Below are 21,032 nucleotides of genomic sequence, written 5' to 3' on the forward strand. Positions count from 1 at the left end.
TGGTTTGGCTGTTATTCTAAGGTCTGGGAGTTAAGAGTAAAGAGACGGAAAAGCCATCAGCCCCACCCGCAACCTGCCCCCATCCGAAGCCTGTGCCCAGCAGGCATCTTACCTGAGTAATCATTGGGAAGCCCATGATGAAGAAACAAACACAGCAGCCCAGAGTAAAGACCGGTTTGTGAGTGCGCAGGTACTTGGGGAACTCGTCCGAGATGGAGGTCACTATGGTCTCGATGGTGGCAAACTGGAATGATGCCGGAGAAGGGACGCCTGCGACACTGCCCAGCCCCACAGGCTCAAAAGAGTCCTCTGTGTCTCCCATCAGGCAAAGTGGTGTTTGTATGAGGATTGGTCTTTGGGGTTGCTTTCCCTTGATGAGTCTAAAGGATCTTGCTGGGGTCCAACCCACAAGGTCAGCAAGGGGAATCTAAGCAGGATGTGAACCTGAGAGCTATGTCTCCAGCCCCCAGAGACTGCACTCACAGCCATCCGCTAGGACATGTTAAGCGTCACTTTGTATTCATGAGATGTAAATTCCTCTCCTCCCGTTTACAGCGCATTTGATCTTGCACTTGAGGAAAAGCCCTACTTGCACCCAACTACTAAACTCTGAGCACCTGTCGGCATGATTTGTAGTAGTCTCAGCCCCGTAGCAATTTCCCTAAAATTGACTTCGCATTATTCTCCCCTGTCCGGCCCCACAGAACTTGCTTTGGCAAAAGGACACCAAAGCAGGAAGAACATAAGTAAAACTTGCATAGAAAAAAGGAAAGAGGGAGAGAGAACAGGTCCTTTGCACCGCCACCTAAGTCACCCACAAATGCAAGGCTGTCCCGAGCTTTGGCCAGGTGCCTCACCATCCCTACACATCGCTTCAGGAAACGCTGAGATAATACTACACCCAAACCCCGCCCCGGGCTGGATTAGAGCACCCCAGGAGAGGGGTCTTCAGAAGGAGGACTGGAGCAGAGGTCAAAGGGGCACACTCACCATAGTGTCAAGTCCAAGAGTGAGGAGCATCAGGAAGAAGATGATGGCCCAGAAGGGAGACAGGGGCAGCCTGGTTAAGGCCTCTGGGTAAACCACAAATGCAATACCTGGCCCTGGAAAGAGCAAGACAGATGACCGCAGGCAGGTCCAGCTCCAAGACCCCTCTTCCCGGAAGCCCACAGGGTCCGTGGCAGTCCTGAGTCGTTTACAAGACAAGCTGCTCCTTCTGCGTCCTATATTTTTACTCCTCTTCATCCGTTTCCCCATTTAGACCTCAAACTAATTGAAGGGAAGGACCGGAGGAATTAGGTACACATCTCAGGAAACTCATAGGAGAGGCTCAGAAACAGTGGCAAAGCAGAGACTCAGGGCCAGCCCAGCACTACGGCCAGGCTGTGCCCCATGCAAATAAACACAAAAACCTCCGTGTCTATATTAATGGGTTGAGGAAGGATGTACTATTATCCTCTAGAACAGTGGAGATTTTGCTTCCCAGAGCATATATGGCAATGTCTAGAAACATTTTTATTCTTATAACCAGGATTTTTGATTCTCATAACCAGGGTGTCTTGGAGGATGATTACTGGGGTCTGGTGTGTAGAGAGGCCAGATGCTGCTAAACATCCTTCAATGCACAGCCCCCACAGCAAAGATTTATCCAACCCAAAGGTCAAGCGTGATGAGATCCAGAAACCCTGCTATCAGGGTTAAACATTCCCAGAAAGACATCATTTCCCCCTTTTGCTACCCTTCTTCTTAGTCACTCCTCCAGGCAAAGCCATTTACACAAAAGGTGAATTGTCTAATGCTTATCGGATCTTGCCCCACAAAGGCTTGGTAAACATGGGGCTGTATCAGTCCACAGGTAATTAGGTGGGGATGAGGGAAACACAAGAGTTGAGAGGGTTTGGTCTCTAATGCCTAGACAGTTCAGGGCCCAAATTCAGACTCCATGACTTGCTAACTGTGCAGCCCTAGAGAAGTTAATTTATTGCTATAAGCCTCAATCTTGCCTATCTGTAAAATGGGGATAACAACAGTTCTTCATAATAGGACAGTCATGACGAACAAACGAGGAAGTGCAGGGAAAGCACTGAGGCCAGTGCCTCACACGTCATCAACACTCTCAGAATATTAGCTCTTCTTAGGAGCAGACAAGAAACATGGAAATTAGCAGCTCTGATCTGGGTCTTCCCAAGAATATCGTGTGTGGTCTTGATAGAGGATGTCTGAGCTGCGTTTTTCTCTGCTAACATAAAACCCTACCAGCCATTCCTACCTGCCTCGTGGCCTCACTGGGAAGATGGTAAAAGACGCAGCAGTTGTGAATTTCCCTGTAAGTAGAAACCTACATGATAATGGGCAGAGACCAGAGAATGTTGGGGTAATCCACAGCCAGGGCACGTCTAGAAGCCAGAAATCGCAGCACCTGGAGTTTTTATAACTCAATCATAACAGCCCTTTTTTAAACTGGAATTTATCAGGTTGTTAGCTCCTAATGTTGCCTAGGGCTTTGGGTATTTAAAATATAAAGCCTGGAATGCCTAAGATACCCTCACCTGATACATTTATTGAACAGACGGTAGAAACAGCCTCTGAAGACTCCCTGAGTGAACCATAAAAGAAAACTCAATATTAAACTACAGTTCAAAATTGGTCCCAAATGCAGCACACCGAGGAAGCCAGTTCAGTGCCCTGAACACCAAGGAAGCCAGTTCAGTTTAGGCTCATAAAGTGGACAAGAAGGTCTTAAAATGGCCAGGAGGACCTCGGCTGATTGCTTTAACAGGATTCCGGCCATTTGGACATTACTGCTTTTTCAGGGTGGAGAAGGATTTCCAAATATCTGGCCTGTTTCTATTTCGGTGGCCTCCCTACAGTACACAGGGTAAAGGCATCATGTTCAGAAAACTCCGTTTATCCAAGATGGCTAGCAAGCGGATTTTTTAAATACATGTTTATAATATTTTGCAGAGTCCGGGAAGTGGGACTGCCTGAGCCACGGCGGAGTTTTCCCTGGGTGAGGCCAATGTGTCTGACAGAGGCTGAGTCCTGCCACTTTTAGCAAAGCCCAGGAGCCGGAGGGCAGGCTCCCCTGCCCCGGGGACCAGGAGACTCACTCTGCCTCTTTCTAGCTGCAGGACTTTAGATAAAACTTGGGTAAGACTCTGGACATACCTCAGTTTCCTTATCCATACAATGGGGATAAATAATAGTGCCTACCCTCAGGGATAGGGCTTCCCTTGTGGCTCAGCTGGTAAAGAATCCACCTGCAATGTGGGAGACCTGGGTTCGATCCCTGGGTTGGGAAGATCCCTGGGAGAAGGGAACGGCTACCCACTCCAGTATTCTGGCCTGGAGAATTCCATGGACTGTATGGTCCATGGGGGTCACAGAGTCGGACGCGACTGAGCGACTTTCTCTTCACTCACCCTCAGGGAATCTCTGTAACGTTAAGTGTACTGATACTAGTGAAGGGCTCAGAATAACGGTCTGTGCTTACTGAGTTCTCTCCACAGCCAGGCACTATTCTGAGCCCTCCACTCAGGGCTCTTCCCGTGAAAGGGGCCCAAAGGGGCTCGGCAGGCCAGCGACTCGGCCAGGGCCCCAGAGACCTACAGTGACAGCCTCCTTGGTCCTAGAGAGCCGCTGCAGACAGAACCAGGGGCTCTGGAGCCAGCGTGGCCTGCAGTCCACGGGGAGTGCTCACTCTGCTGGTTTCCTACCACCCATGCATGCGTTCTCAGAGGAGGCAGCACTGAGCCCTGCGCCTTTGGAAGCACTGGCTTCCAGGGACAGACAGATGGTGGGACGGTCCCTTCATCTCGATCAGCAGGGTCTCTGTACTATGAGGGGGCGAGGGAGCCAGGGCGGCACTTCCCAGTGGCCTGGTTACCTGGGAGTTACCACACCGGCCCCGGAAATCTACATGCACTGTGTGTTCCCCTGCTGTGTCTAATCCAGTCCTGTTGCAGGGGGGTCAGCATCTTGGTAGGGCCCTGGGTAGGATTCTGACAGTGAGTCAGCACTCCCCAGGTAGCCGTGAAGATGGCTGGGAGATGCCTCTAACAGGCTGACTTCCCAGGAAGCTGCTTTTTTGAAGTCGATGCCTGAGAAGACCATGCCCCCTTCCCTGTGCCCATCGTAAGAACAGAAGATGGCCTGGTCTCATACCAATCCACCCTCAGTCACCCTCAGTCTGATACAGCCAAGATTTGAGGTAGTGACTTTGCTGCTGCTGCTGCTAAGTCGCCTCAGTCGTATCTGACTCTGTGCGACCCCACAGACGGAAGCCCACCAGGCTCCTCTGTCCCTGGGATTCTCCAGGCAAGAACACTGGAGTGGGTTGCCATTTCCTTCTCCAATGCATGAAAGTGAAAAGTGAAAGTGAAGTCGCTCAGTCGTGTCTGACCCTCAGCGACCCCATGGACTGCAGCCTACCAGGCTCCTCCATCCATGGGATTTTCCAGGCAAGAGTACTGGAGTGGGGTGCCATCGCCTTCTCCGAGTGACTTTGAGCCTCTCTTAAAAGGGAGCTCTAAATAAAATGCACTACTGTTAGGTCATTAAAGAGAACCAGCTTTGGACCGAATATCAAAGCACAGTCACTAATGCCGGATCAGCACAAATGAACTGAACGTTCACGTGCCAATGTCGCCTAGCGAGGAGGGCATGGGGCTGGCACCTAATGCAGGCCTGACTCCAAACCTCTGTCCTGTATTCTGCAGGGCCCCCATTATACCAGGGGAATCAGACAAGCCTGCAAATCACATACAATAAAGTATGTGAGTTCAAATGAGCAGGGTTAGCTGCCCGTGGGTCTGGGAGAAGACTCCAAGGGCTCCTGCCTCTCCCCAGTGGGGGATGACACCCACTTCTGATGGGTCTGCTGGTGATGATGAGAAACTACCAAGTACCTGCTCCTTTAGCAACACAGGTTTGAACTGCAAGGCTCCATTCACACGTGGATTTTTCTCAGTAATAAATACAATACAAGACAGTCCACAGTTGGGCAAATCCATGGATGCAAAGCAATCTCAGATTCAGAGGAGCTGTACCTACAAAGGGCTGATTAATAAATTATAACTTGGATTTTTGACTGCTCAGAGGTTCAGCACCCCTAACCCCCCGTATCTGAGATCTGCGTTGTTCACGGGTCCACTGTATGAATACAACATGTTAGAATCCATAAGAAGAGCTCCTCTCCCTGTTAGAATCAGAGGAAATGAAAAAAATCTAGAAAGGGCAAATTCTAGAGGAAACCCAGACCATTTGTTTGATGCTTTGTACGTAAAGGAAAATAAAAATTTAATTTGGGTTTTAGCAACTTGTGCCCCACATCCCTTTCCTGGGGTAGGAAAGCGCTTGGAAGAATAAATTAACACGGCCATGTCTCAGGAATCACTATCTCTGACCACTCAGCCACTGGTTCAACTGGTTCACCGGTTCACAGCTCAGTAATGTCTCAAGAATAACGAAACACCTCAGACCTGCCAGAAAGTGGGGTAGGACCCAGCTGCTCCAGGCACCCTGCTGGCAGGAAATACGGGCAGCTGGGTGTCACAGGCACCCTGGAGACAAAGCCTTCACTTCTCTCCCCACTCCCGAATCCCCCACCCCTGCCACCTCCCTCCTCCCCAGGAGTTTTAAACTCTCCAACCAGGGAAGGGCATTGGCTCAGCTCTGGGACCTTTAATTTAGTGCACTGCTGCAGGACCAAAATCCCTGGGGGTTCAACACTCTCTCCAGGGAGAGATAACTACCCCCCAACCCCCCAGGAACAAGCTGGTTCTTTAACTCTTGGAGGCCCGCAGCGTGCTATCAGCCCCGCTGAAGTGGTAACTACCTATCCACAGGGAGACAGCAGCCCACCAAGGAGGTGAGCTGAGGCTTAGTTCTCCCTGCGCTGCCGTCTGAGCCATTATCTGAGGTCTGCAGTGAGCTCCTTGAGGAAAGACAGCTGTACAGAGAAGCCACAAGACAGGCCCACAGTCTGGGTGGTCTAGAGCCCACAGACAGTCCCGTCCCCTCCGCCCCAGCCACGGCCCCAGCCACGGTCCCCACCCCGAGGCATCTCCTAAACGCCTGATTAGAGGGTGACCCTAGTGACAGACGATGCCACCATGAAATCCCTTCATCACCAAAACCCGCTCAACACCCAAATCCTGTGTAGAATGAGGCAGGGTGGAAATACAAAGTTCAGTAAAAGTATTACATACTCTCTACAAGAGACTGTGCTAGAAATATGGATTAAATGAGCTTAAAAAATGATAGCCCTCTGTACACGCCAAAGAGACCACACAAGTGTTAGCCATTAACAGATGGATCACCTGGGCAGAGAGTAAACATTTATCCCACAGCCCTCCCTCCACCACCGTCCAACCTCTCCACCCGCCGGGGAAAACACCGCAGGTCTGCATTGCTAACTCAGCAGAAGGCCCTGAGAGCATGGCAGACCTTACGACCTGTGCTTTGTCAGCAGAAGGCCTCTCTTATTAATAAGCATTAGCTCAGTGCCTGCAGAGCCCTTGGCGAGGGATGCCACCCTGCGGCAGGCTGTGGCCACATCAGCTGCAGGAGCACTGGATGGCTTAGAGAATCCTCTACATATGCCTAACAGGTAGAGACCTTACATAGGCTGGAGCTTAGCTAAAACAGGAGAGGGACCAGGGACTTTCCTGGTGGCCTAGAGGTTACGAATCAGCCTGGCAATGCAGGGGACATGGGTTCAATCCCTGGAGAACCAAGATCCCACACGCCATGGGTCAACTAAGTCTGCATGGAATAATGAAGACCCCGCATACCACAATTGAGACCCGACACAGACAAATAAATAAATATTTTTAAAAAAGAGAGGAGAGGGAAGCAGGAAAGGGCTTTTATAGCCACCCCTCTAGGTAAGGACCGACCAGCTCTAACTCTGCAGGCGCTTCAGTTGTTCTGGGCCCCTCCACAAAGGGGGACCGAGGCTGCCCCCTCTCCAGCCCGCCCCAGAAGGACAGCTTCCTAGCACAGCAGCACAAGTGAGAAGCTCAGGATGTGAAGTGGAACCTGGCCCACAACAGCAGGGCGACGGCCGCACGGTACCTTGGTCGGCCACATTCTCGATGTTCACCTTGCGCTCGTTGGCCATGAAGCCGATGACTGAGAAGATGACGAAGCCGGCGAAGATGCTCGTGGCGCTGTTGGTGCAGGTGACAATTAGCGTGTCCCTGGGGGGAGGGACAGGTCATCAGCTGTGCTTTGTACGGAGGAAGGGACGGGAGGGACACACGAATGTGTTAGTGGACACCTGTGTCTACACCCATTTCTAAACAGGTGCTCGCTGTAGGCTGGTCTTGTTCTCTCTTATTCACAAGGAAACAGCCTGACCACAGGCTCCCTTGGGCTGAGTGTATAAGCACCAGAACAAAGCTCTGCTATAGAAGCAGGTCTCCCCTCCTGGTAGTAGCAGAGTAAGTCTGTCCATCAGAGCAGAAATTGAAGGGATGGGGGCCTTTTGCAGAGCCTGGGACAGGAACCACGTATGAGAGAAGGCAGCGGGACCACCCAATGCCCCCAAACCTTAGAACAGCCTGAGGTTCCTGCACACAGGCTGAGATGGGCAAGCCTGGAGGGGAGGAGAGAAGCCAGCAGCTCGGAGGCAGCGCCCTCTGCTGGCCATGCAGCTGCAATTCCCGGGCTGCCCTGTCCATCCTAGACCCAAAAGAAGGATCACAGCTAGATGGAGCCATGGGGCCAAATTCCTGTCCTGGTTCTCTCCATGTTAGAGGCATAACCTTGACTAGGTCACTTTCTTTCCACTCCTATTTTAAATGCCAGCGATGACCCCACCTCGCTCACAGCTTGTGAGGATAGAACCAGATGAGGCCTGGGCCGCACAAAGCCAGACAGGGAGCAAGGGCTCAGGACACCATCTGCCTCGTCCAGCCCTTTGGTTTCAGTTCAGTCACTCAGTCGTGTCTGACTCTCTGTGACCCCATGGACTGCAGCACGCCAGGCTTCCCTGTCCATCACCAACTCCCGGAGCTTGTTCAAACTCATGTCCATCCAGTTGGTGATGCCATCCAACCATCTCATCCTCTGTCGTCCCCTTCTCCTCCCACCTTCAATCTTTCCCAGCATCAGGGCCTTTTACCGATGGGGAAACTGAGACCCAGGGGAAGGTAATGGGCTAACCAACAGTAAGCTCCAGTTTGAACCCAGTCTTCCTGCCCCTCAGCCACACCACACAGCCTCATTTCTAACACAACACAGAGCCAAGCTTCCCCCTTTGAGGGTGCTCAGGTTGATTCTCGTGGGCCGTAAGTCAATAAGCAGCTATGATCAAAGAAGCTCAGACTCCTTACTCTGGCATACCAGCTGTTGTGGGCTGAACTGTGGGCCCCCAAATGTGTATGTGGAAGTCACTATCCCCAGTTCTTCAGCATGTGACTGTATTTGAAAACAGGGTCTTTAAACAGGTACTCAGGGTAAGAGGAAGTCATGAGAGTGGGCGCTAATCCAATATGCTACTGCTAAGTCACTTCAGTCATGTCCTACTTTGTGCGACCCCACAGACTGCAGCCCACCAGGCTCCCCCATCCCTGGGATTCTCCAGGTAACAACACTGGACTGGGTAATCCAATATGACTGAGGCCCAATAAGCGAGGAGATAAGGGTGCGCAGTGAGCAGGAGACCAGATGGGAGACTCACGGAGAAGACAGCCGGCCGCAAGCCAAGCAGGGAGGCCTCAGAAGACGTCATCCTGGTGACGTCTTGATCTTGGACTTACGGCCTCCAGGTGGTGGGGAAGTTAATTTCTATTGTTTAGGTCACTCACTCTGCACTGTTTGTTACAACAGCCCCCCAGAGACTAACACAAAGGCTCTCTCCTCAGCCGATTCTCAGGCCCCAAGTCCTTCCCGCCCCCATGAGCCCACCCCTGCTGCAGTGCCGTCAGCCTGCTCCCCCCATATCTCCGTCATCCCCAGCCCCACTCAGCCCCGCCTGCAGACATGCCCTGCTCCCCTGCACCTGTTGAAATCTGGCCCGCAGAGACAGCACTTGTGTGAGGCCATCCCAGCCAACCTAGGCTACAGCTTACATGTAATCTCTTCCTCTTGGTTCATGAAAGATCTCATGCATGATTAAAAATAAGAATGATGGCTACTGCTGTTTACTGAGCTCCTATTGTGTGTAAAATATCGCCATGAGACTTTTGTATACATTATCTCTTATCCTCAACAAAATGTTATAATCTGCATTTTACAGATTAGAAAATGGAGATTCACGGAAGTGAAGTTTCTTATCCATGTCTTGGAGTCTTAATAAATGGTGAAGTCATAATATAAATGCAAGTCTGTCTGACTCCAAGCGTCTTTCCTTTTTTTTTTAATCAGCCCTTCAAGAGAACAAACCTTATCTTCCTATTGCTTGTCACAGACAGATTTAACTTTCAGATGTCACCTCCTCCAGGGGCTGTACTGACTCTCTCATGTCTTCAGGGTTCCGGAGCCCCCTAATATCACCCCATCCAAGTGCTACCCTACACCAGGACCACCTGAGGATCCTGTCTGGAAATGTAACTTCCCAATGCCCAACACCTCCTGGTTCTGTTTCTTAAACCTGGGAGGGGACTCAAAGTTTGCATGACTTTGGGTTTAACTGACAAATAAAATTGTAATATATTTTAACATATTTAAAGTATGTAATGTGATGATTTGATAAACATATGCATGAAACAGGGCTCCCACTATCGAGTTAATTAACACAGCCACCACCATGGTACTTCTTCAACTGTACCACACTGCGTTTCTCATAGGGCTCACTAGAAAAATGTCTATCAAGTGGGCGTATGACCATACTTCATCAACGACTGCCATACAGCTGTCTCCGTGGACTAGAGAGTTCACAAATGACTATGCCAGGACACAGCCAGTGGGACAGCACCTCCAGAGAAATTCAGGTCCATCCCAAGGGTCAGAATCAGGGTGCAAGTTGGGGGCCAGGCCAGGCCTTGGGGCCAGCAGCTCAGCCTTAGCAGGGGGTTTCCTCCACTCCAGAGACAACTGCCTGGCCCTATCTCAGGTGAAACGTGAGGTTGTGGCCTCAGGCACGTGATAACTCAGCCCAAGGTTCTGTCCCCAGGCCCTAGTCCCACTCACCAGCCACCTCTGGGGCTTGAAGTGCCTCCACATACCTGTAGCAGTTGTTGTGGAATTTGTTGTAAGAAGAGAGAGTGATCAGGCCTCCCCATGCAGCAGATAAAGAGAAGAAAATCTGAGTGGCAGCGTCTTTCCACACCTGGGAGGCAAGAAAGGGGAAGACTCAATGTCACTGGAGGAGGCTGGTCCGGGGGAGAGGAGGCTCCCAATGCACAGGGTCTGAGGCTTGGGAGGCGGGAGGCAATCAGGCCAGGATGACGCGGGCACCAACATAAATGGGAAACACACGCAGTCGTTTGCATTGGAAACCAAAGAGGCAGTGACTGACCTGGGAGACCCTAACTCCATTCTAATCAGAGGAGAGGAACTCAGTAAGTGATGTGCACATTTCATGCTGGCAAGCCCTACCACATAAAACCATACAGAAAGGAAAAGCCCTTTCTTCAGCTAGAAAACGTCTCAAAATAAAAAACAATTTGCAAAAGCAAAAATATTCATGGATACAAAAGCAAAATTGTTTACAGCTGACATTCTCACAGATTACAATTTACTAAAAATTTGAAATTCTGTAGCCCCCACCTTCGAAGGAAAGCATGCTCCATTGCCACCACACAGTGGATTTCACAGTGCCACCTCCGTGAACCTGCCTGACAGCACCTCTTGTTTGTCTTGGCAATTTAATCGTCCTCATAAAACTCCAGAAGGCAACTCAAGAGTTTGAGCTAGAGATTTATATGATTTGATAATGACTTCCTATCATTTTTATAAATTAAATCTGGCTTTTAAGTTGTGCTTAACATATGCAAGGTATGTGCTGGCAAAGTCTGTGCCTGCCCCAACCTCTATTCTCTCACGCTCCTTGGTAACAAAGCTGTGGTTTTATTTAAAGGCAGCCATACATCCAGCCCGGAGAAGGCAATGGCAACCCACTCCAGTACTCTTGCCTGGAAAATCCCATGGACAGAGGAGCCTGGTAGGCTGCAGTCCGTGGGGTCGCTGAGGGTTGGACATGACTGAGCGACTTCACTTTCACTTTTCACTTTCATGCATTGGAGAAGGAAACGGCAACCCACTCCAGTATTCTTGCCTGGAGAATCCCAGGGATGGGGGAGCCTGGTGGGCTGCTGTCTACGGGGTCGCAGAGTCGGACACGACTGAAGCGACTTAGCAGCAGCAGCATACATCCAGCCAAATGACCATCTCCAAGAATCAAGGGGAGGCACACCTGAGAGAGGATCATCTGACTTCGTTTCTGGCCAATGATGAGAAAAATCAAGTGTTATATAGAACTTCCAGGTTTTCTCTCTTTTAAAGAGAGAAGGAAGGTGTTCTCCCCCTTCTCTCACTATTTTGTGCTAATGCTGACATGATGGCTGGAGCCCTGGCAGCCAAATGGCAGCTATTCACTGAGGATGGTGGGGCAGAAAGGAGCCTGGGGCACTATGGAGCCACCCAACCAGTGTCTGACTATCTACCACTAGACTGCTGTAGTACCTCCAAGTAAAATAAACTTTTGTTTAAGCTGCCATTATCTGGAGGTTTTTCTTTGTGTGCAAACTCAATTCTAGCTATGCTTTCTTAAAATCTTCTGGAAAAGCAGAATTTTCTTTACGGAGAGAAAATGCATTTCTTATTAAACAATCACCCCTTCACATGGAGTTCTAGGAGATTTTAGAGTAAGATATGCCTGTACTGGGAGAAGGCAAAGGCACCCCACTCCAGTACTCTTGCCTTGAAAATCCCATGGATGGAGGAGCCTGGTAGGCTGCAGTCCATGGGGTCACTAAGAGTCAGACACGACTGAGCGACTTCACTTTCACTTTTCACTTTCATGCATTGGAAAAGGAAATGGCAACCCACTCCAGTGTTCTTGCCTGGAGAATCCCAGGGATGGGCTGCCATCTCTGGGGTCGCACAGAGTCGGACACGACTGAAGCAACTTAGCAGCAGCATGCCTGTACTGAATATGCCAACAGAAAGTATAAGTGTGTGCTGGCTCTTATAAATCTGTCTGAGCCCTTTAAATTATAACTGCTTGCAGTTTGTCTAAGTGCCTTTATTTTCCAACCGCAAAACCCATTTCCAACACACTATAATTAGCAACAGATAAGGGGCATGAGGCAACCCAAAGCTATTAAGGGAATTTCATTCTTCCTTTCAACTTCCACAGCAACCCCAGATGTAGGACAACTGTTCCAGTGATCTGAAACCCCCTGCTGCTCACTTCTCGTTAAAAACTTCCTGAGTACCGTAACACTTCAAAATCATCAGGAGTTTGTAAAGGCTAACAGTGAGCTGCCCTGGGAGAGGAGGTCTGACCTCTTCTGCTAAACTGAGTCCCAGAGTGGGACCCAACCCCATGTGCTGTTCCCCTGATAGGCGCTTGATGAATGAAATCGGAGGCCCACCGTGGCGTCTGTGAGTTTCTCCCACTTTGGCGTGATGAAGTACCAAATCCCAGCGCCGGCTCCAGGCAGGGTGACGCCTCGGATGAGAAGGATCACGAGCACGACGTACGGGAAGGTGGCCGTGAAGTACACCACCTGCAAAAACCACCACGCGGGGGCAGCAGTGAGCAGAGGCGCCGCAGAGAGGCAGAGTGCGATCTCCATCTGGACACGGGCGCCTCATGGGCTATTTTCCCCTAAACTCTTCCAGGATGGGGGACGCGGTAAAGACACTGTGACCAAAGCTGAGTCAGTGAGAGCTAGAAATAAAGTCTCGAGGGGGACGTCCAAGGCTGTGAGGGTGATTCAGAAGTGGCTAACTCCCTGAGAACCAACTGAGCGAGAAATGTTATATGCCCTCTTCCTCCTGAACACCTAGCTCACCCTCAGCTTGAGGCCCCGAATCCCACCATCAGAGATTAATTTCTTTAGCTTAAGTTTTCCATCCTTATTTATGCACACTCACTAACTGAGGCAGCCCAGTGACATGAAAGAAGCATGATCTTAGAATTTGGTATATTTAGGTTCAAATGAAATTGCCCTTCTGGCACTGAGTAGCTATGAGACTTTAGACAAGCTATTCAGTTCTCTGAATCTTAATTTCTGCATCTGTAAATGGGATAATAGCACCTTTCTTAAAAAAAAATAACTGTGAGGATTAAATGGGCCTCGAGCATAGCACTTGATTAGTGACAGATGGTCATTAAATGCAGTTAAATTCAACAGGCATTTATCACGGGCCTACTATCAACTGGGAGTTGTGCCAAGTCCTAGATGCATAAAGATGAAGGAACTCAACCTAGGAGACCCAGAGCCAACGTCTGAATAATGGCTCAGCAGTTCCAAACAGGACACTGTGAAGTCCGGGGCAGGCACGGAGCCCCACTGGGAGCTCTGAGATGCATGGAGATGACACCCGCCTGGATCTTAGAGGCCAAGTGCAACATGAAGGAGGTGACGCCCAGCAGGAAGGCGAGGGAAGAAAGGGGGCAAGACAGGGGTGAGGCCCAGGCCCTAAACTCACTGGGAGCACAGCACACAGCTGGGGCTAAGAGCCAAGGGGTGCTGGACACACGGACCAGGTCAGGGAGGCCCTGCGTCCCAGCCAACAGAGGCTCCTGGGCTCGGAACAAAGGGAAGAAGCAGAACGAAGAAACATTTGGGAAATAATACCAACAGAATTTGGGGGCTGTGGTTGAACAGGGACAAAGAGGAAGCACCTTCCTTCTCTGTCGGTCAGACTTTGGAGTGGAGGACAGGCTTGGGACCAGGACCCAGTAGACGAGAGCAGAGCGGGCTGGGAGAGCTCTGACTCTGCACTCCCTGAGCTCAAGTCCCAGCTGCACCACTTATGAGCTGGGCCGTCTGGTGAAGTGACTTAACCTCCCTGAGCCTGAGTGGGCAAAATGGTGATAACGACTACATATTCCTCATGGGGCTTTAGAAGAGCAGGGTGGGACAATCCAGACAACACAGAACAGGCCTGGGGCCCTGGGAACAGAAGTGCCCCTTCCATCTTGCTCACGACTCACCAGTGCTGAATTTAATGACCCCGGCAACCCTCAGCTCACAAGCCGGTTACATCCCAAAACACATCAGACGACACTTGGAAGGATGAGGCTCAGCACCCATCCCTGACCACCCAAGCCTCACTCATCCATGACTGGGAGGAGGCACAGACTGAGCACTGTGGGCTCAGAGCCCCTCTGTGCCCACCCACAGTCTGCCTTCCTGGGCACCCCTGGCCTGCCCCCAGGAGGGAGACAGAGCCCCCCTCCTCACGCACTGGCTGCACAGACCCCAGGGCCTGGCAGGAGGCTCCAGCCTGGCAGCCACTGGGATTTCAGGGGACGAGACCAGACCCAAGGACTTCGGAAGGACGGCTTGGGAGACAGTTTCAGATGAAGATAAAACTCTTGCGGTTACTTAGTTCTTCAATAAATACACACACATGTGTACATTTGGACACATATTTTTGAGCATCTAATACATTCCAGGCACACGCTGGGGAGGTTGGCTGGGAACATGGCCATATTAAAGGGTGGACAGGGAAGACCTCTTTGAGAAGTTGCCCAGGACTTGAAGGAAGTGAGAGTGAGCCAACTGGATATCCGGAAGAACATTCCAGACAGAGGGAACCGCAGGAGTAAAGACCCTAAGAAGGCAGTGTGCTGACCTTCTAGGAGCAGCCAGGCAGCCAGTGTGGTGGGAATACCGTGGGAGAGGAGGTCGGGGGAGGGGAGGCGGGCAGGGACAGGCCATACCTTGTAGGGCCTGGAGGCACGGGGGTGAAGACAGGGAGGATTGGGCAGAGGAATGACACAATCTAATATTTCAAGTGTCACCCAGTGGCTACGTTGAGTTTTTACTGCAGGGAGAGCAGTTAGGAGGTCATGGCTGCAATCTAGGCAGAGAACAGCAGTGGTTCCACCCAGGGCATTGCAGAGGAGCCGGGACAAATGGTCAGAAACCAGATACGCTGTGCAGCAGGACTTCCTGATCGATTTCATGTGGAGTGAGAGAGACAGGCAGGGAGGAGTTCAGGGTGACCCCCAAGGTTCTGGCCTCAGCAGCTGATGGGCAGAGGTGCCCTCAGCTGAATAGGACAGGCTGCAGGTCAAGGAAAGAAGAGGAGGTATTTCTTCCTCTAAACCCAATTCGATCCCTGGGTTGGGAAGATCCCCTGGAGAAGGGAAAGGCTATCCACTCCAGTATTCTGGCCTGGAGAATACCATGGATTGTACAGTCCATGGGGTCGCAAAGAGTCGGACACGACTGAGCCACTTTCACTTTCTAAACCCAATTACTTGTCAAGGCCAAAGTCTTCCTGTCTGTAGACCAGGCGTGGGCTGGTCTCCTTGTCTCCACACAGCTTCCACCACCCCCCAGGGGCCTCTTCCCTGCCCCCGTGACAGTGGTCCCTCCTCCGTCCTTGCCCCGAGGCACTGGCATTACCAGGACCTGTGAGGGGGTGGCCTGCTCCCTCCTATCCCCACAAACTTGCTTCTCTCCTTCCCCTTCCACACACAGAGGGAAACCCAAAGGCATCTGATGTCTCAGGAGAAAATCACTCCCACAGGACGACCCAGGCTGTCCTCTCACCTGTCAGATGGGGCTGAGGGGAGGATCGCTACAGGGGCCAGCGGGGCCCTGAGCAGTCTGACCTCCCCACCCCACCAAGACAGCAGGGGCAGGGTGACAATTAAGGAGTATCCTTCTCACCTCCTGATCACATGGGGCCGGTGGGAGGTGCGGATGGGAGGGGACGAGGGAAATGAGGCAAACAGTGGGGTCCGGCAGAAGAACACCCCAAGAGTAGCACTGGTCTAACCGCCTGAGACGCTGCTCCCACTTGACTGCTAGGGCTCGGACACAACCGTTTCTGGAGCTCCCGCCACGGACCAGCTCTTTGCAGTCCCATTTTACAGAGGAGAAAACTGAGGCTTGGGTTAAGGCTCTCTCAAAGAGTTAAATATCTCACTCAAGGTCTTCCAGCTGGAGCCAAGAGCCAGACTTGACATTTTCTAACTCCAAAACCTATTTCCTTCCTTTTAATGCCAGTCCTTGAGCCACCAGATCAGAAATGTGAGAGACGGGGACTCGGGTGAGGCAAGGGACCACCCAGGTGCACAATTCAAGGAAGCACTCGTTCTCACCGGCCCACCCGGCACGGGCGGGAACCTGAGTGTGAACACTGCCTTAAATGTCACACCCTAGGCACTTGTCCGCTGCACCAGGTCTGGCCCTGGTGTGTGGAATGATGCACTCAGGTTGTTGATGGAGACTGCTGTGATCTGAAAGGGTGCACAGTTTCATGTCTAAATCCTGGGGATGCCTCCAGTGTGAGTCAGGTGTTCGTGGAGGTTTTATCACAGCTAGTTTTCCTGTGTCGTGTGGACTTCAGAACGCACCTGTTTCAGGATGGACTGTCAGAGGCATTAAACTTGAACAGTAATGAATTATACTTGGCCGGAGTGACAATGACGGGTTGATCCGAGCATGCTGGCTGACACCTGGCAGCATCGTCCTCACAATGGGAGCCCTGAACAGGTGGTAAGGCCACCTCCCTCCCAAGGCTGTGCCAGCTAATTAAGCAAGCTTTGTGTCCTTGCCATAACTCTCCAGCAGAGCAGTCCCAGAGGTCAGATGGGCTGCATTTGACCTTCGGGCTGCCTGCTGGTCGCACCAAATTCTGGAATTCTAGCTGCTCAAAGGGAGACTGAGGTCTCATAGAAGGCAACCAGCCACTGGTATCTCCTAGGACCCTGAACAAGAGGACCTGAGCTTATCTTGCTGCAAGAGAAGAAGGACATCTCTGTTGCTTAGAAATGACAGTCTTGGTGGAACTTCAATCACAAAGAAGCCTGCTATAATGAGGATCTGCAACCGTGTTTCCAAACAAAGCTTCACGATTAATATCTGCACACCCCAGGGCAGGAAAATAAATCAGGACACATTATTTCTGGCAGTATTCCTCGTTTTAAAAAATTAATTACTGATCCCTAGTTGGAAATCTTTCTCAATGAAGCAGAAAGATAAGTTAGCAGACCTAAAAGAAATGCTTACTTGCTGAAAGCTACTCAAAACTCATTTCAGAGAGAGAGTCCATGATATCTGGCCCCAAGGATTAACGTCTACATCATGCCAACAACTGATTCTGACACCATCCCCCTAAAAATCAGACTGATTAACAAAGACCGATCTAAGAGAAAATACTCCTCAACCCTTGAATTTGCAGATGTGGAAGAAGGGACAAAGTGCCTCCTGGGACTTGCCCAGCTGGCAATGAGAGCTGATGATGGCAGAACAGGGCAGGAGTGCAAGGGTCCTGATTCATAGTGGGGAGACTTTCATCCCCCCAGTGCAAACGATGAGTCTAGAATTCTGCACTTCCATATTCCTAACAGACTCTCCTTGGGAGAGGACATGTAGGGGAAAGAGTCTAGGCTTTAAAGGGAAACACCTGGGTTCAAAGCCCAGGGCTGCCTCTTAGCAGCTGTATGACCTCAGGCGACTTACTTTGATGTGCTTCAGCTTCTCCATCTGTAAAATGGGAAGAAATGTCCTGACCTAGCAGGGGGCTGGGCAGACTGAAGGCACTAACACAAGAGAAGTACACTGCCTGGCAACAAAGTTTCCTTTCTCTTCCCCTTTTCCCACCAGAGCCACTGCTTTCAAGGTGTCAGTATGGCACAGTACCCACTCAATCCATCAATACCACAAAAATGAAAAGAGCTAGTGTTAATTAAGAGCGCCCTATATGCCAGGTATGCAACTTTCACCTAATCTTAGAACAGCTCTATGAGGGATGAACCATTATTCCCATTTTACAGATGAGGAAACTGAGGTTCCAACAGTTAAATAGCTCGTCCACAGTTACATGACTAGAAACTGATGAAGATGGGATTTGAACTCAGGCTGGTCTGAATCTACAGCCAGCAGGCCATCCTTCCTTGGGTCACCAAGAAGGCGGTGTTATCCCCCTCACCATCACCTCTTCTCCCACCAGTCATACCTTCTAGCCTATCCTGCTAGAGACCTGTCTGGCCTTTGATTATGGTTGAAGTTGTCCTCTCTCCATTTCCAGCTATAAGTGATGGTCCTGCCAGTTCAATTTTGGCTGAGCAAAGGTGTGGTCACTCTTGCTAAGCAACCTCCTATCTGGCCCTTCATTCCCAGTCGAAGCTCAGTTCCAAGTCACAGAAGGTGAGGAGACCCGGAAACCCTTGGGACTCATGGGAAGTTACTGTCAAGGTATGTTAACATTTTCCCCATTTTCTTGTTGGCCTAGAAAAACAATTGCTCCAGTCTCATAATACTCATTCAGAGTCAGTGGGGTCCTCAGGGGTCACGTGATCCCAGCTCTCATTTTACGGAGGGGGAACTGAGGTCAGAGAGGAAAAGTGCCTGCGTCTCAGCCAGCAGGTGTTCTGACAGAATCATATTAGAGCCAGCGAGTCTTAGACATCACCCCGTCCAACTGCCTTCGCTTTGGAAATGAGAAAACCGTTAGCTCCTGAAATAGCTAAGATAAAGAAAATCTGCTTTCCACTTACTGGCAAAGAGATAAATCAAAGCTAAGGGCAAATGTGAAGCCCAGACAGGTTTCATGGCCCAAGTGGAGATGTCCCTACACAGAAAACACCATGGGAAGGGCTGGGGGGCTAGAACCCCGGCCGGCTCTCTCCCCACCTGATATTCAAGGGCCCCACCTGGCTCAGGTGATCCTGACCAAGCTGCCAGAATCCACCGTCCGGGCCCATGTGGAACCAGATTACATGGAGGGCACCAGAGGCCTCACAATCTTGTCCACGTGTCTGGGAGAAGACAGACCGCTCCGAGTCGCTGATGGGTGTCACGTGGGGGCTTGGTGGGGGCTGGGAAGCATGCCCAGCAGGTGAAAGCTGGCACAGGCCCTCGGCCCTGTGAGGCCTGATCCTTCCAAAGTGGCTGCTTCTCATTGTGACCACACTAAGCCCTGACCCAGACAACTGGACCATGTCAAACTCCACAACCTATGGACTCAGAGTCCACCATCACATTCTATTCCTTAGGCCTTTGAGACAGTTTGGGTTTCATTCTGAAACATGCAAATGACTCTTAAGGTAATTAAATATTATTGGTTGTCATCAAAGCGATTGGTTAACCATTTAATGGTTTTTTTTTCTAAAGCAACAGGAAGATGAGGGGAAACATTGGGACCCTACTACAAGGTCCTGTGTATCCTGAGGTTACCCACAGGCCCTGCGTGTTGTGCCCTGGAACTAAGCTTGGGGTAGGGATTTCACCACCTCCAAAGGGCCAGCCAAGTGACTACGTAGCAAGAGGGGCCAAGCATGTGCTCGACAAAAAAAATATCCCGCTGGCAGGACCATCACCCTTTACTGCTGGGGGCACATGGGATGGGAGAGTGTTAGGCTCCAGACAGGAGAAAGGGTATGAAATGCGGAGGGGTCAGCAGCGAGGAGAAGGAATCCACTTTCAATTTTGATCTTATTCCAGCTCCTTGGGAGGAGCAGTGATTGAGTTGGCAGCCAGAACAAGATGCAGAAAGCCAGAGCAGTGATTCTAGAGTTTCGGGGGAGTGACTGAAGCATATTGGGGATTCCCATCTACTGAATGGAAAGCCCGAAAGGAAAGGAAGAAAACCCATCACTGACCCCCCGCCATCCCCTAGGAGCCCTGAGAACATCTGTTTCATTTAACCCTTAAAACCTCCTGGGCAGAAAGGCACTATTATCCCATTTTACAGACAGGCATGAAGTCACTTGCCCAAGGCCCCACAGCTACTCAGGGCCAGAAGGAGAATGACACCCACGACCCTGACTCTCTTCCCAGTGCCCTTCGGCTACTCCACCATACAACCGGCCCTGGGTGTCCCAGAGCTTCCTCTCGGGTAAATCCAGACTCTTACTTTTCCTGAAGTCTTGATTCCTTTTGCCAAGGAGGCATACACAATCACCCAAGCCAGGAAGAGGCAGAAGGCTAGTGGCCACCTGATCTCACCAGGATACTCAATCCCTGCAGAAATCTTCAGCACAAAGTACCTGCGAGTTGAAAGGAGAGAAGTGATGGGGGCAGGGTGGGTAGGGAGGGGAGCAGGAAAAGGAAGGAGGAGGTGGGGGAGGTGGCCGTCTGCAGGCTTTCTCTTCCTGCAGAGCCAGGGAGCCCGGAACAAAATCCCAGCATCCCCCAGCCTCCCCACCAGGGGCCGGATTAGATCAGGTTGTGAGGGGTCTGCTGATCAGGGTTCCCGCCCACAGCTGTCTGCGGTGAGACCAACTGAATTTACTCTGCTTTTAATTAATTATGGCCCTAAATGACTTACTGTATAGCACAGGGAACTCAGTATTTTATAATAACCCATAAGGGAAAAGAATCTGAAAAAGAATATATATCTGTGTGTGTGTGTGTGTGTGTGTGTGTGTGTAACTGAATCGCTGTGTAGTACACCTGAAATTAACATGAGGTGGTAATACAACTATACTTCGACTTGAAAAAATTAATTATGGCCTTGGGCAGGCTCTGAACAAGACTACATCAGCTCCACCGTCATCAGCAGCTGCCCCAGAGCAGTGTAACAAATCCAACAGCCTTGGGGGTCCTGATGCAGCACCCCCTCCCCCAACAGGCATTACAGAGGTTGATTTTTTATATAAGAACACACCACTAACAGAAACTCTAAACTGCCAAGGATGATTTTGTATGTGCTTTTATATTGTTCTACTCTTTTATGAGAATGCATCCCAATAGATGTTTTTATAACTTAAAAAAACAGTACAGAAAGAATAGAAAATGCTGCTGTGCATTTTAGTTCAGGACGTGATGGGCCCGTCCTGGGGCTGAGGTTGGCTGAAATGGAAACACAGGGCTAGCTGGTCCTTACTCAAGGAACATATTCAAAGACAGATGACCAGCGGCAAATGGAAGGGAGCGGGCACTCATCTG

General features: G+C 50.7%; 1 protein-coding gene across 1 annotated transcript in view; it reads right to left on the reverse strand.

Annotated features, from left to right (window-relative positions):
* The window catches only part of SLC6A5 (solute carrier family 6 member 5), a 58,247-nt gene that overhangs the window by 18,712 nt on the left and 18,503 nt on the right, over nt 1-21,032 (reverse strand). The window contains exons 9-14 of the mRNA XM_061405916.1: nt 19,999-20,131; nt 12,546-12,680; nt 10,173-10,276; nt 7,078-7,202; nt 991-1,103; nt 113-244 (exon numbers count right to left, since the gene is read on the reverse strand). Coding sequence (XP_061261900.1) covers nt 113-244; nt 991-1,103; nt 7,078-7,202; nt 10,173-10,276; nt 12,546-12,680; nt 19,999-20,131 — 742 coding nt within the window. The remainder of the gene's footprint in view (nt 1-112; nt 245-990; nt 1,104-7,077; nt 7,203-10,172; nt 10,277-12,545; nt 12,681-19,998; nt 20,132-21,032) is intronic.

Source organism: Bos javanicus, chromosome 29 (assembly GCF_032452875.1).
Source record: "Bos javanicus breed banteng chromosome 29, ARS-OSU_banteng_1.0, whole genome shotgun sequence".
Classification (NCBI taxonomy): Eukaryota; Metazoa; Chordata; class Mammalia; order Artiodactyla; family Bovidae; genus Bos; species Bos javanicus.